The sequence below is a fragment of the Oryx dammah genome, unplaced genomic scaffold, assembly GCF_014754425.2.
Source record: "Oryx dammah isolate SB20612 unplaced genomic scaffold, SCBI_Odam_1.1 HiC_scaffold_16, whole genome shotgun sequence".
Classification (NCBI taxonomy): Eukaryota; Metazoa; Chordata; class Mammalia; order Artiodactyla; family Bovidae; genus Oryx; species Oryx dammah.
Genome location: NW_024070200.1, coordinates 52,648,064 through 52,666,119, shown reverse-complemented (window position 1 = coordinate 52,666,119; position 18,056 = coordinate 52,648,064). Strand labels below are relative to the sequence as shown.

Sequence of the window (18,056 nt, the reverse complement as noted above, 5' to 3'; positions counted from 1 at the left end):
CCGCTGTGCTGAAGCGCTGCCCACGTTTGACTGACCTCAGCGCCCTCCCCCTGGGGGCCCTCTTACTCTGGTCAGCTCAGTCCTTGCATTCATCAGGGGGTGGGGGTGTTTAAGGTGTCACCTCGTCTCTCTGCCCCCCGGGGTCTTTGCAGCAGCCGTGGCTGTTGAGTCTTTTGGAGCAGTCAGAGTCCTTGGCCTGGTCTTCTCACCACGGCTAATCCAGCACCGAGCTGCTGTTGCTGCAGTGGGGTGGGGCCCCTGGGGGCCTGTGTAATTTATGCGGAGAGTCAGAAAGTCAAAGGTCTCAGCGCTCTTAGGAGAGTTTATTTGGACTGTTTATAGGCTGTTGTTCTGTCTGCAGCCCCTTGTCTGGAGTACGGTCACATTCTGGTTGGATGAACTCTTTTCTCTCGGTGCCTTTCCCATGCCTTCTGTCTGACATCCTTTACGTCGGTCCTCATCATCCCTTCCACATCAGACTGGCTTCTGGACAGGCTGGGCCCTTGACGACTCCTGTACAGGGACCTGCTCACCTACCCCACCTCACGCCCACTTAACAAAACCTGCAGAGCCACAGTTTTACTTTGGGGACAGTATGTCAGGCAGTCCTTTACTCTTTTTCCTCCACATTAATTTACCTTTTGATTGTAAAGATTTTCAGGAAAAGCAGCCAAGTGAAGCATTGATGATGATCACATTATTAGCATTTGGGTCATTCTGTGATAATACTGATTGTATGAAACACACACACACATATATATTGTAGTCTGAAATGTAAAGGAAACGGTACTGTGTAGTAGAGCTTGACTTTCTCGAGCTGTTTTTTGTACATTCTAAATATATTAAGTATGTGAAGTTTCACAGTGCATAGCAGTACTGTCTTTTTGTATATTAGCTAGAAGCAACAATTCCTCGTCATGCATTCTGTTATGCACCACTGGCCTCCACACATAGCTAGAAATGCTAAATGTTTTAAAGCAACAGTTTTCTTTTTTAACTTCGTTCAAGTGGGGAAATTAATTTTCCATTTCTTACTGTGTAAGTTATTAATATCTGTGATCCTCTACGAGTTTCCTTTTAAGAGGAATTCAGAAAACTCAAGATTCAGGGAATAATATTGGAAGTTTCTCTTAGCCCTGTTATTTCTAATTCCAGAACAAGTGTAATGTCACCTAAATTTAGCTGGGCAATTAACCTTTTAAATCATTAGCTTTAAAACCGTTTTTAGTAAACTGATCAAGTGAGGAGAATTTGCAGAGCACGTTGTCACTGATTTTCAGTTCAGCTGAGATCTCCTCTTACCAGTTCTTTACCTTAGTGTTGTCAAACACCTGTGTTTGTTTTGTGAAGCTGTGTGTCCAAATTGAAAGTGAGTTGGCTTTATCAACATCCGAACAGAATTAGACACAATTCTTTTAAAGCACCATTTTCAAAATGCATAGGCACTTCCTCCTCTACTGTGGACCCCGAGAGTGCAGTGTTACACTCGCCTTGAGTGTGACTTGGGGAGAGATCACTGAGACAGACCTTCCCACAGAGTGACAGGGCCGGGATTGTTATGTCAGAACATGGGTACGTGTTGGTCTTCAAGTAGCTGAATTCTCTGCTGAAACTGCTGATCAAGTTATCGCAGGTTCTACAGTATGTTACGGTTCCATATGGCTTCCAGATTGTTAGAAGTAGGGGCGATAATTTTCATGTGCTTTTAGTTGACTGGCCCTAGTTGTTTCTTCCTAAACTAAGTTTATCAGTAATTTAAAAAAATTACTTTCTGCTCATCGTATGATATAAAAACAAAATGACTCCCCAAGGGATATTTTATGAATAGAAATTCTTTAATTTTAAAATGAAAAATAAAAGTCTTCACTTAAGTTAATAGAGTGATATTAAAAAAAAAAACCCACTAGTGGGCTGCTGAAAAGTATTGGAGTTTCTTTGACTCTGTAAAATTTTCATTTAATTATGTAATACACAAATTTCTTTTACTCGGAGTCTTTATTGTTCAAAAACCTTCCCTCCCATTTTGCGATGGTTAAACAAACAAACCTTGTGTTTTCAAATACCATTATTCTCAAATACCATTATTTGAAGACCTACTACTGGAGAATCATAATATTGAAGGCAGTTATTTATCCCCGATGTATGAAAGCCATTTTAACACTTTAAAAGCTAATGTTGACATCCTTAGCATCAGCTTCTGGTACACTCTTCTGCCTGCCCCTTGTGGGAATGACCCGATACTGCTTTTGTCATGCACCGTGACCAAGACAGTGGTCTGCGGGTCACTGCTAAATGATTTCTAACCAAGTAGCCACTCCAGGCCTTGGGATTTGTCCAGGTGAGGTCCTCCAGTTTAGTAATGTCTGCATTTGTGTGCGCGCCCACTGGCCTAGATTTAGTCTTTCCAAGTAGTTTATAACTGGTTCGGCCCATTGGATTGCTTGCTTTTGGGATGATACAGGTTGGGGAGGATGAAGGAAGTAGAAAGGCTTGAACTTGGCAGTCTTTACAGGATGTCTCTTTTAACCCCTGCTGAGGTTAATTTACATAAAACCCAGCTGTGTGTGTGTGGGCGAAGTTTTCTAAATTAAATTACCATAGTGATGAGATTGTCAGCACTCCCTGAATTTAGGTTCTTGCTCTCCTCTATTTGGATGTCCTGGCAGCTCCTAGTTCCGTTTCCTTTGGGTAACAGGATGCAGCTGGCGGCTGAATTCTCACCTGTGGAATAGCCCTTTGGAGCTCTCTCCTCCATGTAGGTCTCTGCAAAGCAGCAGAAACCATTTTTGCAGGAAACCACAGGCCTGTGTTAAACACCAAGGGAGAATTGAAATAACATGTGTGAGTGTTCCTCTTCCTGAAGGTACCAATCACTGTGCGAGCGCTGCCTTCTGCCCTCCCCTTGGCTTTGAGGTTCTTGTTTAGTTAGCTGATGCTCACTCCCCCCTACTCTCGTCTCTGTTACCTCTCTGGGCAGCTGAGCAAGTTGAACCAGGCTGGATTTCATAATGAGCTACTAGGTAAGCCTTCTGGGACTTTCAGATATTTGGGGGAAGATTGATTTTTGTTCTTACACGCTGTGGACCCTTGGCCATCACATGGTATGGGGAAGCTCATTCATTTCTGTCTATGATGGTCATGGCAGTCAGGCGTCTCTTTAGTATTTACTGGGTGCCCCCGTGCCAGATGCTGTCAGGAGCTGTGGTGGTCTGGAGGAGGAGTGCTCCAGAGGACATCTGCTTTGTGGCAGGCCAGAATAAACAAGCCGAGGGGGAAAGGCAGGCACGGAATAAAGGGGGAAAATGCCAGCGTGTGCCTTACTGCTGACTGTGTGGATTAGCCTATGAGCAGTAATCAGCAGGGCAGAGGGCATTATCTTGAGCCAGAGGAGTGAGCACTGGGCCCAGGATGGTGCATGCCGAGGGTGTGTAGGAGCTGCAGGGCCGCTGTGGGGGAGAGGAGCGCTCAGTAAGGCGATGCAGATAGTGTGTTTGGAGAAGTCAGGGTGGGTCTCTGGGGGAGCCTGGATGGCCTCTTGAGGTCACCGGAGATGAAGGGCGTATTTAATAGAGTGCTGTGTCTGTTGGGGTTTCCATTTCTCGCATCAGTACCCTTCATTTAGAATTAGGGGTCAGCACGGCAATTAGGATGGTCCAAGAGTTGTGCTCCTTGAACGTGATGTGAGATTAATGTTGAGAGGGCTAAAGACGTAACTCGTGCCAGGCAGTAACGATAGGAACGTAATTTATTGAGTATTTTCTCATTGCTTAGTATCGTATAAACATTTCATATACGTCTTTTATTCTTAGGTTTCCCCATTTTACACATGAGACTAAAGCTTGGCAGTTAAATAGCTTGTTGGAGGCAGTGCAGCCAGGAGTGCAAGAGTTATACAGCTCAAATCCAACTCTGTGTCCTTCTCTGAATTGTATTGCCTTTCTCATTTTTATTCTTGCAGTATTCTAGTTGTTTTTGTATGGACTGCAGCACACCAGGCTCCCCTGTCCCTCACCATCTCATGGAGTTTTCCCAAGTTCGTGTCCATTGAATCGGTGATGGCATCCAACCGTCACATCCTCTGTTGCCCCCTTCTCCTCCTGCCTTCCGTCTTTCCCAGCATCAGGGTCTTTTCCATTGAGTCACCTGTTCACATCAGGTGGACAAAAGTACACAGCATTCTAGTAGGGGCTGCTAAAGAATCCTTAAATTCTAGAAGGTTGTCTTCCCAATCTAGATGGGCACTTTTCAGCCATCTGTTCCTTTAATATCTTTATTATTCATCCAGGCGGCTTATAGAAAGACGGGGGAAAATAAATATGATGCTGAATTTTTTGCAGAGGAAATGTGCTGAGTTTATTAACCTCCCCTTTGGCAGCTGCCTGTCCCAAGCGGCCGTGTATGTGTGTGGATGCAGCATCTGGGCCTGGTCCCTTGGGTTCAGGGCTCCCCCTTTAGAAGAACTAACATGGGTTAAATGTGCTCCCCAAACTGTGATCACTTCCTGTTTTTAGGCTTTTCTCTCCCTTTCTTGGTAGCTCAGTGATAAAGAACCTGCCTGCCAATGCAGGAGACTCGGGAGATCCCTGGATCGGGAAGATCCGCTGGAGAAGGGAATGGCAACCCACTCCAGTGTTCTTGCCTGGACAATTACATGGACAGAGGAGCCTGAAGGGCTACAGCCCATGAGGTCACAAAGTGTCGGACACAACTGGGCATGCACGCAATGCTCCTTTTTGTGAGTCCTGGCAGATCTTAGTGTTGTTGCCTGGATCTTCTAAAGAGAAGAGGCTGGTGCCCCCAGAGAACCTTGTAAGAGGTAAGAGATGGCTTAGCACTGTGTAGGCAGAGAGGAAGCTGCAGAATGAAAGCAGCATTTTAGGAAGGTTGAGTCAGAGCCGCACATGGAGCATGGAGAGATTTTCTCAAGGTGATAAGGCCCTGGCACTCAGGTCTACAAGCAGAGGCAGGCAGACTGGCAGATTCCTGCCTGGGGAAGGAGCTGAGGTGGGCTGCTCTGGGACCCCTTCTAATTATAGAGTTCATGGTTCACAGGGTTTGGCTCGGTTTTAGGGTGAGGATCCCAGGGCCCCTGGACATTGATTGGAAAGCCAGTCTCTGCCTGCTGCACCTTGGGGAAGCCACTGTGGGGTTCTAGCCTGGCCTTCCTGGTTGTAACCCACAGCAGATACTTACTCTCAGGGTTTGAATTTAGGCTACAGGAAATTACCTTCCAGTGGTACTTTTTGTGAGTCTTTGAACCTGAGTTGTGAATGATCAGACATTTGAGCTGAGCTTAAAAAAAACAGAAGACAAAGCAAAACCAAAAAGATGATGGTGATGAAGAAGCAGAGGTTTGCTGATGCGTGTGTCATCATGTGGCTGTCATTTCTTTGGGCTAGCGCTGTGTCACTGCGGCCTGTGTATTTCCTCCTGTCTTCCTTCCTCAGCAACCTGGAGGCATGTGAATTTACACAAGTGTCTCTCCTGACTGCTTCCCTCTCCTCCTGCTTGCTCTTCTCATTCTTCTGCATCGTGGTTCAGAACTAACTGCACTGTCCTGTCTTTGGCTATGCTGTTTTTGTTTTCTTTCTTTTCTGTACTATGCATCTCCTGCTGTGTCTACTTGGTTAAACCTTCTCTGGCATTGGCCTTCTACAATAAGCTGTGTCTGGGCTCCACCTTCTAGAGGGTTTATAGCTCCTTCCTGATCCTTGTAAAATTTTTATTGCACTTATCATAATGTACTATAAATTAAGTATTTAAATATATGTGTCACTTGTTATACTGGTAGGGGCCATGTGTTATTTCCCTATCATGGATTGCAGCCTTGGCATGGCGAAGGGGCTTGTGTAACTCAGTGAAGCTTTTAGTCATGCTGTGCAGGGCCACCCAAGACAGACATAGTGAAGATGAAGAGTTCTGACAAAACATGGTCCACTGGAGGAGGTATTATTGGCCATTCACCCCAGTATTCTTGTCCCATGGACTATACGAAAAGGCAAAAAAATATGATACTGGAATGTGAGCCCCCCAGGTTGGAACGTGTCCATTAGGCTACTCGGGAATTCCAGCTGAGTTATTTAAAACCCTAAAAGATGATGCTGTCAAAGTGCTGCACGCACTATGCCAGCAAATTTGGAAAACTGAGCAGTGGCCACAGGACTGGAAAAGGTCACTTTTCATTCCAGTCTCAAAGAAGGGCAATGCCAAAGAATGTTCAAGGTACCATACAGTTGTGCTCATTTCACATGCTAGCACGGTTATGTTTAGAATCCTTCAAGCTAGATTTCAGAAGTATGTGAACCGAGAACTTCCAGATACACAAGCTCGGTTTTGAAGAGGCAGAGGAACCAGAGATCAAATTGCCAACATTTGTTGGATCATGGAGAAAGCAAGGGAGTTCCAGAAAAACATCTACTTCTGCTTCATTGATTATGTTAAAGTCTTTGACTGTCTGGGTCACAACAAACTGGAAAATTCTTAAAGAGTTGGGAATACCAGACCACCTTACCTGTCTACCTGAACATCCTATATGCAGAACAAGAAGCTACAATAGACTGTTTCACAATTAGGAAAGAGTACAGTAAGGCTGTGTATTGTCACCCTGTTTATGTAACTTCTGTGCAGAGTACATCATGTGAAATGCCAAGCTAGGTGAATCACAAACTGGAATCACGATTGCTGGGAGAGATATTAACAACCTCAGATATATAGATGATATCAGTCTAGTGGCAGAAAGTAAAGAGGAACTAAAGAGCCTCTTGATGAAGGTGAAAGAGGATAGTGAAAAAGCTGGCTTAAAACTCAGCATTCAGAAAACGAAGATCATGGCATCTGGTCCCATCACTTCATGGGAAATAGATGGGGAAACAATGGAAACAGTGACAGACTTTATTTTCCTGGGCTCCAAAATCACTGTAGACGGTGACTGCAGCCATGAAATTAAATGATGCTTGCTCCTTGGAAGGAAAGCTATGACAAACCTAGACAGTGTATTCAAAAAGCAGAGACATCGCTTTGCTGACCAAAGTCCATATTGTCAGAGCTATGGTTTTTCCAGTAGCCATGTATGGATGTGACAGTTGGACCATAAGGAAGGCTGAGTACTGAAGAATTGATGCTTTTGAATATTGCTGGAGAAGACTCTTGAGAGTCCCTTGGATAGCAAAGAGATCAAACCAGTCAATCCTAAAAGAAATTATCCCTGCCTAATAGCTTAGTTGGTAAAGAATTTGCCTGTAGTGCAGGAGACACCAGTTCAATTTCTGGATCAGAAAGATCCGCTGCAGAAGGGATAAGCTACCCACTCCAGTATTCTTGGGCTCCCTTGTGGCTCAGTTGGTAAAGAATCCACCTGCATTGCGGGAGACCTGGGTTAGATCCCTGGATTGGGAAGACCTCCTGGAGAAAGGAAAGGCTACCTACTCCAGTATTCTGACCTGGAGAATTCCATGTCCATAGGGTTTGCAAAGGGTCAGACATGACAGAGCAACTTTCACTTTATTCATTGAAAGGACTGATGCTGAAGCTCGGATACTTTGGCCACCTGATGCGAAGAGCCAACTCATTGGAAAAGACCCTGATCCTGGGAAAGATTGAAGGCAAAAGAGGGTGGCAGAGGATGAGATGGTTAAATAGTATCACTAACTCAGTGGACATGAATTTGAGCTAACCTTGGGAGATAGCGGAGGACAGAGGAGCCTGACGTGCTGCAGTCCATGGAGTCAGAAAGAGTTGGACACGACTTAGCAAGTGAATGGCATTTGTCCCTAAAGCTCAGCATCTAGCTGTCCATGGACTATTTTAAGGGCTCAGTAATATGAGATTATCTACCATTATTAAGTCTTTACCTGCCAGGCAGATATTATAAACATATATAAAGAAAATGAGGCCTCAGTCAGTAAAGACTATGGTGTGCTTACCCATATGAATTTTAGAGCAAGTTCTAAGATGAGTGTAAGAAAATCAGAGTTTTAAAATTAAATTTAATTTCCTCAATTATTTTAATTAATTGATAAACTATTGTGACAAAGTTCTGATTTGTTTTATTCCACGATGATTACTTTGCTTGTGTGTGTATGTTTGCCATAAATTCTGGGTCATTCTGCCTACTGGGTAAAGCAGCATTTATAAGAATAAATCAAATGAGTGCGGCCGTTAGGTTCTTGTCTCAGTTTGCGGTATCCTTTTGATTTCCTGTGAGTATTGGCCTCTGTTAGACTCTGTGTCCTGACAACCTCTCCTAGGCACCCCCTTCGCCTCCCGCCTCTCTTCTGACTAGTGCTTTGCTTTTTTCTTGGTGTGTAGTAAGCACTGTGTCATGAGAGGGTGGGTTAGAGCAAGGCTCACTGTGCCGTGAGAATCAGACACCTGATCCGAGTCTCAACACTGTTTCCAAAAGTGTGGGCTGTGATTTCAAAGGAAAACATCACAAGGTTAGGTTTTTTGATCTGGACTCTGATGTGGAAGTAGGCAGGGAGGGGCTGGGCAAGAATTGGCATTATCTGAGAACGCGCCAACAGATGCTCATGTGCCATGAGGTTTGAGCATCACTGCTTAAAGCTCACTGCTCAGTTAATCAGTGAGCATCTTTAAACAGAAGAGCTTGGACATTTACAAGGCTTCCATAAGATTTCCTCAGTTCCTTATTCAGAAAATATACTTGGTATGTGTAGGGTTTTTTTTTTTTTAGAGAACTTGACATCCTCACCAGGAAAAGCCTATCTACCCGTTTACTGTGCTTCCTTTTCTGTTGTCCAGAATTCCTGGCTCCTACCCTCAGCCAGTACACGACATGTTTATAGCCAGCAGCCCAAACTCCTTAGGAATGAAGGAGAGAGTCTTTTGAATCTTGTTGTTTTCCTTGAGGAAGACCTGAATGTTGACCGTTCTGCAAGAATCCAGAGTATGCACTGTCATTTCCATGTTAACCCCCACCCAGATGTTTGTGGGTTTTGAAGGATTTATTCTAGCCCAGTCGTAGCCAGGTCCTTGGCCATGGAAATTCATCTGAAGCACACTTTTCCATGGAAATACCCTGCAGGTAGAAATACTCCATTTATGCCTGGCTGCATCCCAAACAGCTGTCCTTCCCTTAATGAGACTGGGGTGGTTGTGGTTAGGGGGGCAGATTGCACATCTTTTTTATGGATTTAGATGCTTCCCTGTTGTGAATGACAAAAACCATGCCGAGTTTGTCAGGCGTGGACAGCTGGTCCTTAGGAAAAGAGAGCTTTCGGTACAATTACCTGCTGTGGTGTTGGGGGCACGTGAGACTTGCCCACTGCCCCTCCTTGAACATTTGACTTTAACAGGAGCACCTGTTAAAGGCTTCTTTAGTGTAAAGTGTGACTGTGACCGCAGAATAGTGAGTTTGGTTTATGTTTACAGATATATGGGTGCAGACATTCTTGTTTTAATTGCTTTGCTTTTTATCAGCTCTAGGGACCTCTAGTAAAGCTGGTAGATTTATTCAGTTTGACATTGAGGGGGAAAAACAGGTCTTTTACTCCTTTCTAGGTCCGTTGTAACAGGGGACTTATGCCTTTCCTGTATTGAGACATGCTTTTTTTTTTTTTAAAGATGGAAAATATCTTTTGAGACCTATAAAACTGTTGAATGAGGACATAATGTTTCTTTGGATTATTGAGTTGTTGGTTTTTTTTTTTTTTAGCTTTTGACCAGGAGTTGGCATTCTGTGATCTACTGGCTGAATCTAGCCTTCTGCCTCTTTTAGTAAATAAAGTTTTATTGGAATATGGCTACACCCAGTCATACATATGGCAGCAGAAACCCTGTGACCTGCAGAGCATAAAATATTTACTGTTTGACTTTTTACAGAAATGTTTGCTGACACCTATTAAGGATTCCAATTTTTATTTAGGTGTGTATTTTTTGGAGTGGGGGGCGGCAGGGTACCTGGTAAGATTTTGCATTTGTTTGCTCAGGCACATCGGTTGTTGGAAGTGCTTTCTGTCCTGTCCATCCCGCAAACTAGTCAGACAGGCTTATTGTGATCCTGTATAGTGACTGAGTTTCTGCACCGTCATTTTTCAGGTAGAGCGAGGTGCAAAAAGTTCCAGAACTTTTGCTCCTTTAAACTTGGTCAGTGCTGCATGCCCAGTGCTGGTATATTCTGATGATGGTCTGTGCTTTGCACCCTGTGAGGAAAAGGCTGATGCTAGTTTATGTTAAAGTACAGGAAGGGATCGTTGCAACAGTCTTTGCTTCTCTAATCAGCAGCACCCTGAGACTTTTTTTCCTCTTTCTCCCTTTTATATTTTTAATAGAAGGATAATTGCTTTTCATTGTGTTGATTTCTGCTGTACATCAGCATGAATCAGCCATAGGTAGACATATGTCCCCGCCCTCTTGAACCTCCCTCCCACTCCTCTAGATAGTCACAGAGCACCTGATTTGAGCTACACCATCAAAATGGGAGAAAATAATTGCAAATGAAACAATTGACAAAGGGTTAATCTCTGGAATATATATAAGCAGCTTATGCAGTTCAACAGCAGAAAAACTAATAGCCCAGTCAAAAAATGGGCAGAAGACCTAAGCAGATATTTCTCCAAATAGATGGCCAATAATACATGAAAAGATGCTCAAGGTTGCTCATTATTCAGTTCAGTCGCTCAGTTGTGTCCGACTCTCTGTGACCCCATGGACTGTAGCACGCCAGCCCTCCCTGTCCATCTCCAACTCCTGGAGCCTACCCAAACTCTTGTCCATCGTGTCAGTGATGCCATCCAACCATCTCAACCTCTGTTGTCCCCTTCTCCTCCCAACTTCAGTCTTTCCCAGCATTGGGGTCTTTTCCAATGAATCAGTTCTTTGTATCAGGTGGCCTGAGTATTGGAGTTTCAGCTTCAGCATCAGCCCTTCCAATGAATATTCAGGACTGACTTCCTTTAGCATTGACTGGTTAGATCTCCTTGCAGTCCAAGGCTGCTCATTATTAGACGAATGCAAATCAAAGTTACAATGAGGTATCACCTCACACCTGTCAGAAAGCCCCTCATCAAAAAATCTACAAATAATAAATGCTGGAGAGGGTTTGGAGAAAAGGGAACCCTTTTGCGCTGTTGGTGGGAATGTCAATTGATTACAGCCATTATGGAGAACAGTGTGGAGATTCCATAAGAAACTAGGAATAAAACTGCCTGCCTGCAATGTGGGCAGTGTGGGAGACCTGAGTTCAATCCCGGGGTTGGGAAGATCCCCTGGAGGAGGGCACAGCAACCCCACTCCTGTACTCTTGCCTGGAGAATCCCATGGACAGAGGAGCCTGGGAGGCTGCAGCCCACAGGGTCGCAAGGAGTTGGGCATGACAGAGCACGCACATGGTGAGGTGGCACGGAAGCGGCCTCGATGTCCACCCTGAGGCTTCTTGCATGTGGGTGTTCCAGCAGGATGTGTAGACTTACATAATTGACACAGCTGCGTTAAAATTGGAGGAGCCTGTTTTGACATAAAGTGAACATGTTCCATTTATACAGCAGCAAACTGTTTGGTTTTTCTTGGAGCATTTTGAAATAAAACGCAAAATGTGGGAAGAATAAATACACTTACTGCAATTGTTACTACTATTATTTCACACACCCCCGAGTTTATGACTTGCCCAGAACTGTAACAGGTTGCTGTGGAGTGGCAGAGTCGGTAGACACACCTACCATCATGTCATGTAAATCTTTGCATTTTGGTAGTTCCTTTTCTTCATGGTCTCTTTCAAATGGGGCGCAGCCTTTACTGGTCCTGCAGCGTCAGTCACACGTGCTTGAGAAGTCATTCACCAGTTTGTTATCGGGAGACAGAAAACATTTTGGGATTTTCTCTTAAAATTCCTTGATGAAATGATTGGATAGACATGGTGCTTTTGTTCAGTTTTCCTCTTGATAAAAAGTCTGTAGACAAAGCAAAGACTCCAGTGGTCTCCAAATTGGGCTTCGGGTATAGGTTGGTTTTCAAGTGCATTTGCTCTGCCTTCCTGTAACGCGTAGTCTCCTTTTTTTAGAACACAGTTCTCAAGTGAACTAGGTCTGTTTAAATGTGTGGAATAAGTTGATGCACTGTATATAGCAAGTGCTTGATGGTTGCATCAGAACTCTTGAGTTCTCGGTTTTAGGACCAGTTTGAGGGTCTTTCATCTGTTAATTTGTATTACTTGCTTTCTTAATCTCTTTCACTGTGGGGGTAAAAGTCACCCCAGGAGGCCTTCCCTCAGCCCCATATTTGAAACTGTATTCTGCTCACTGCCTGTTGCCTCTTATTGATGCTTTCCTGCAGCACTCACCAGTGCTTTCTCTCTGTTAGTCCTCAGATAAGCTCTGTTGGTACTCTCAATGCCTTGAGCAGGGTGCCCAGCATGCTGTAGATGCCCAGTGATGGTTGAATTAATGAAGTCGAGGAGAATCTGTACTGTCTGTAGAATGAGGGCTAGAGGCAAGCAGGGCAGGTCGGTTGGTGACATCAGACTGGGCTTGAATTCTAGGTTCATCCACCTCTTAATGTTGATATTAAATAATTTAATCATTTAAAGGAAACACCCTTCTCCCCAACCAGTGAGATGGGAAAAAAATGGGGAAAATAGTATTTTAAAAAAGGGGATTAAAAATGGTGTTGGAGGGACTTCCCTGGCGGTCCAGAGGTTAAGACTTCGCCTTCCATCGCAGGGGTGTTGTGGGTTCGATTTTTGGTCAGGGATCTTAAATCCCACATGCTCGTGGTCGAAAAACCAAAACATGAAACAGAAGAAAAATTGTAACAATTTCAATAAAAACTTAAAAAGTGGTCCGCATATGAAAAAATAATATTGACTACCAGTTCAGTTCAGTCGCTCAGTCGTGTCCGACTCTTTGCGACCCCATGAATCGCAGCACACCAGGCCTCCCTGTCCATCACCAACTCCCAGAGTTCGCCCAAACTCATGTGCATCAAGTCGGTGATGCCATCCAGCCATCTCATCCTCTGTTGTCCCCTTCTCCTCCTGCCCCCAATCCCTCCCAGCATCAGAGTCTTTTCCAATGAGTCAACTCTTCACATGAGGTGGCCAAAGTACTGGAGTTTCAGCTTCAGCATCAGTCCTTCCAATGAACACCCAGGGCTGATCTCCTTCAGAATGGACTGGTTGGATCTCCTTACAGTCCAAGGGACTCGCAAGAGTCTTCTCCAGCACCACAGGTCAAAGGCCTCAATTCAGAGGCACTCAGCTTTCTTCACAGTCCAACTCTCACATCCATACATGACTACTGGAAAAACCATAGCCTTGACTAGACAGACCTTTGTTGGCAAAGTAATGTCTCTGGTTTTCAATATGCTATCTAGGTTGGTCATAACTTTCCTTCCAAGGAGTAAGTGTCTTTTAATTTCATGACTGCAATCACTATCTGCAGTGAATTTTAATCCCCCCAAAACAAAGTCTGACACTGTTTCCACTGTTTCTCCATCTATTTCCCATGAAGTGATGGGACCAGATGCCATGATCTTAGTTTTCTGAATGTTGAGCTTTAAGCCAACCTTTTCACTCTCCACCTTCACTTTCATCAAGAGGCTTTTTGGTTCCTCTTCACTTTCTGCCATAAGGGTGGTGTCGTCTGCATATCTGAAGTTATTGATATTGGCTATAAAGCTCTGTAAGTGTTAGTCCTTGCTTCCCCGGGTTGTCAGCATTGAGGAAGCCTAAAGGCGTCTGAATTTAGCAATCCGATGCTTCTAGGGTCATTACCTTGATGACTTCTGACAGATTTATTCTTCCAGCAGCCTGTGCTGCCAGCACAACAATGAACTGTCCCTTTGACCAGTGTGGGTGGACAGACAGTTTGTCAGCCCTCTTTAATCCTCATATCAGAATAACTTGTATGGGTTCTGGCTTTGAAATAAGTTTAGGCGAGTCCACGATTCCAGACAGTTCAGAGGGCATCACGAGACCTTTCGCCCAGATGCAGCGGGCACATCAGAGAAGTCTGTGTTCCTCGTACACACAGTCATTCTAGGTCTTCTGGCAAATCAAGAAACATCAGAAGGCTGGTAGGTCACTAGTTTGTCTCCATAGATTTCTCCAAACCTTACAGGTCTGGTTACAAGGTGTTAATTCTTGTTTTGGTTTCCACTGATGTTTCTTCTGTTGGGATGGTCAGCAGTACTTCGTAAGTCAGTTAAAGCAAATGGATTTGGTTCGTGCATTTATAGATTCTTTGAGTCTTTTATCCCGGGCAAGTCTGAACAGGACTTAGAAAGCTGATTAAAAGACTAGTGAGCATGGTGCTTAATTTTAAGTTAAATGGATATTTAATGCGTTGAGAAAGTACTCCATCTTCAGTCTTTCTTTTCTCCTGTTTGTTTGTTTTTTTTAAATCATCCATGCTTGCTTTTTGAATCTGTTGGTTAGAAAAACAAAGGTTTTCTAAAAGAGTTGACTATTGCTCCATTTCTCAGTTTGGTTTTCAGTGTGGATTTTTGTAGGTGATTTTAGCACCTAAGGGTACAAGAGTGCCCTAAGCCGTGTGTGTGTGTGTGTGTGTGTGTTATTGTGTGTGTGTGTTATTGTGTGTGTGTTGGTGGGGCGGGAGTGTGGACTAGAGGGCGAACGGGGCAGGCAGGGGAGGTGGTCAGTCCCTGTGGGGCCACCTGGCTGTGGGCATGTCTTGCAGCAGAGTGAATGCAACCCATGGCCTGCTGCTGGTTGGAGATGATCGTGTGTGGGAGTCTGGTTATAGATTTATCTTTTTGCCTAGAGGTGTGTGTTAACTGTTTTTGGGGTGAGCCTTTGATCTTCAGACTCACAACCTGACTAAATTGGCCGATTTGTAAAAAAGTTTTAATACTGAGAGGATTCTGTTGTTTGAGCTATGTGTGGTTGCTCAGGCATTGCTTTTTATTCTAAAATTTGGTCTTTGATTTCTAATTTATGCTGTTGGCATTTCGATTGTTAAGTTTTTGTGATCTGGTCTGGCATCTTGCCAAGTATGGGATTTTACCTTTTTCTTTTTGCACCTTGAATGCTGTTCCTGTACCTTTTTTTTTTTTTTAATACTGCTAAGATCGTAATTGATCAGGTCCACTATTATGAGCAAGACACTCAAAATCTATTAGAATGAAATTACTTGGGTCTTCTTCTCTGCTTCTTATGAAGATGGGATTAGCTTATTCAGAGATTGGTTTATTTAACAAAAGATTTGACCATCTGAAGTAATTCTGGACTACGATAATTTTAGCTTAGATGAAATCCTGGTCAAATCACCAAGGTGAGCTTTTAAGAACATGCTATTCTCAATATTCACAAACGGATTATATAATGCTATAAGTCTTCTCTAAAGTTCTTCCTAAGATTTTTGTGAGAATTCATTTAGAGGGGTAATGACAAGGAATCCAGCCGCTGATTTTCAGGAGACCAAAAGCTTCTAGTTGATGGAGGCTGCCGTAGCCCCGTTCTCTGAGAGGAAGAGGGCTGTCTCGAGGTCTCCCCTCTGCCCTGAGTGCCGTAGTGATAACTGGGGAAGCATCTTATGAGTTTGGGGGATTATATAAAAGTGTAACTTGTGCACACACTGTTTTTTTTTTTTTTTTTGGTAACTGCTTTTAATATCCTATTGGTTGGTTGTTGAAACATCTTCTATGACTGCAAAGACTTTTGTCTTTTTCAATCAGAACATCTTTCTCCCCACTTGTAAAGATTGAATCTGGGCCACAAGGGCTACAGTCCTTGAACTTCTGTCTCTGAGGAAAGCTGGGTATCTGTAACCCCAGACTCCAGATTTTGCTCATGTAACCTTGCTTGACATCTAGGACTTTTCCAGTGGGTTTTAAATTTTTGATGATAACTTTTAATTTTATTCTCGTTTATTTCTCTCTTTTCTATTCCAGTGTCCTGGGTCATGAAACTTAATCCACAGCAAGCTCCATTATATGTGAGTAAATCACCAGATTTCATTTTATCCTTACTTCTGCTGTTTAATTTTTATAATAAACTCAAAAATTTTCTCCTGTGATTATGAAAGGAATGTTGAACCATCTACATATGAATATATTGACATAATGCACATCAGAAATTGAATTTGATTTAGTGAATGTTAAATGATGAATAATACATGATACTGAGAGGAGAACAAATCACACCTGTAAGCCTTGTGTAGTAGACTGTTCGGGTAGATAAGAAGCACATATAAAGCAGTTGCATTGCCTTGCAAAATGATTCTACAACTTCTTATTTTAACCCACAGTTCATTTCTGTAAAAGTAGTGAGTCGAGCTTCCTACTGCTGTTTCGAGTTACTCTGTGCCACGACTAGGTGGCGCTCTGTCATTGGCAAAAGTGCTATTTTCTTTTAAGAACCTGGGTGAAAGCCATCCATCATCGCCTTAGAAAGTGAGGAAATTATAAGATGAAATGGATAAATGAATGAATTGAGGCTGAAGAAAGTAAATTCTAGGTGTTTTTGTTTGTTTAAAAAAAAACACCAAAACTGTTGTAAGAGTGAGTTAGCCAAATGGAGGTGGTGAAAAGTGCCTGGTTGGTGAGCAGCCGTCTTAGAGGTGTAGCTCGGCTTGTGAGGGGCTGGGGGGTGGGGGGGTGCGGGGTTTGCTGTTTTTCCATGTGGTCTGGAGAGGTGAAAAAAGTTTTTTTGATGGCACAGGACTTCAGGCAGGACTTTAGTCAGATCCTTAATCCTGAAGGTTAAGGATCGTTTCAGTGGCTGAAAAATGCTCAGAATTTGTTGAGGACACAGACCAGAAGGTCGGGTGGCAGTGAGCGTGGTATTTGGTGGGCAGGCAGAGTCTGGCCCTGCTGAGTTTGTGTTCGTGGTGGTGCAAGTCAGATCTAAAGAGGTGGGTGACACTCAGTTGTGAAAGTGCACAAAAGTGTGCGGAGTTTATTTCGTGGCCACCGAGGAGTTTTTAATGGTGTTCAAACTGGCTGTTCCTTTTTTGTGTTTATTTTTTTAACCATGCTGTGTTAGTAAAAGTCATATACTTTCCTAACATAGAGCAGTCATATGATTGCTCTTCATACAAAGCAAAACACGTGTTCATAGGCGATATCTTGTGTTCTTAAATTCCTTCCAGACCACTTGGGGACTATTTATTATGTTTACCAGTGGGTTTGCATGTGAATTGAATACCTTGGACGTAAGAAAACAATTGAGATAAAGTTCACACACCATAAAATCCACCCATTTAGAGTGTACAATTCCATGGGTTTTAGTATATTCACGGTTGTGTCATCTTCAGAGCATTTTTCAGCACCCTAAACAGAAACCCCATGCCCCTTGGCAGCCACTCACCAGCTCCCCCTCCTCCAACCCTCGGCATCTGCTCTCTACTTTCTGTCTTTGTGGTTTTACCTATTCTGGGACTTTCATATAAATGGAATCATGCAGTCTTTGGCCTTTTGTGACTGGTCTCTTTCACTTAACATCTTATATATAAGGTGTATATCAGAGTGAGTATAAGTACTTTGTTCCTTTTTATTGATAGATAATAATGGATTATTATTACGTGTTATTTATCCAATCCTCAGTTGATGGGCACTTAGGCTGTTTCTACTTTTTGGCTGTTAAGGTTAATGCTGCTGTGAACAGCAGATTTTTGTGTAAGCACCCAACTTTATTTTTTCCCCATTGATTTTTCTTTGGCGCTTTTGTTGAGAATCAGTTGGTTATTAAATGTAAGGAATTATTTCTAGACACTCAGTTCTGTTCCTTTCATTTATGTCATCCTTCGTTGGTTAAGCTTCTTTCAACAGTTTCCAGTGTACATGTCTTAAATTTTTGTAGAATTTATTCCCAAGTATTATATCCTTTTTGATGCTATTGTAAGTGATACTGTTTTCTTAAATTCATTTTTAGATTGCTCATTGCTGGTGTAGAAATACAGTTGATTTTTGTGCATTGATCTTTTAATCTACAATCTTGCTGAACTTGTTTATTAGCTAGTACTTTTTTTAGTGGATTCTTTAGGATTTTCTGTATCCAAGATCATGTCAGCTGCAAATGTGCTGTGCGTGCTGTCGCTTCAGTTGTGTCCAGCTTTGCAACCCTATGGAGCGTAGCCTGCCAG

At 43.2% G+C, this 18,056-nt stretch overlaps 1 protein-coding gene across 6 annotated transcripts in view; it reads left to right on the top strand.

The window, feature by feature from the left end:
• The window catches only part of AKAP13 (A-kinase anchoring protein 13), a 319,519-nt gene that overhangs the window by 75,210 nt on the left and 226,253 nt on the right, over window positions 1–18,056 (top strand). For all 6 annotated transcript variants that reach the window (XM_040256976.1, XM_040256975.1, XM_040256972.1 and 3 more), the window contains exon 2: window positions 15,865–15,908. In XM_040256976.1, coding sequence (XP_040112910.1) covers window positions 15,876–15,908 — 33 coding nt within the window. In that variant the 5' untranslated portion in view covers window positions 15,865–15,875. The remainder of the gene's footprint in view (window positions 1–15,864; window positions 15,909–18,056) is intronic.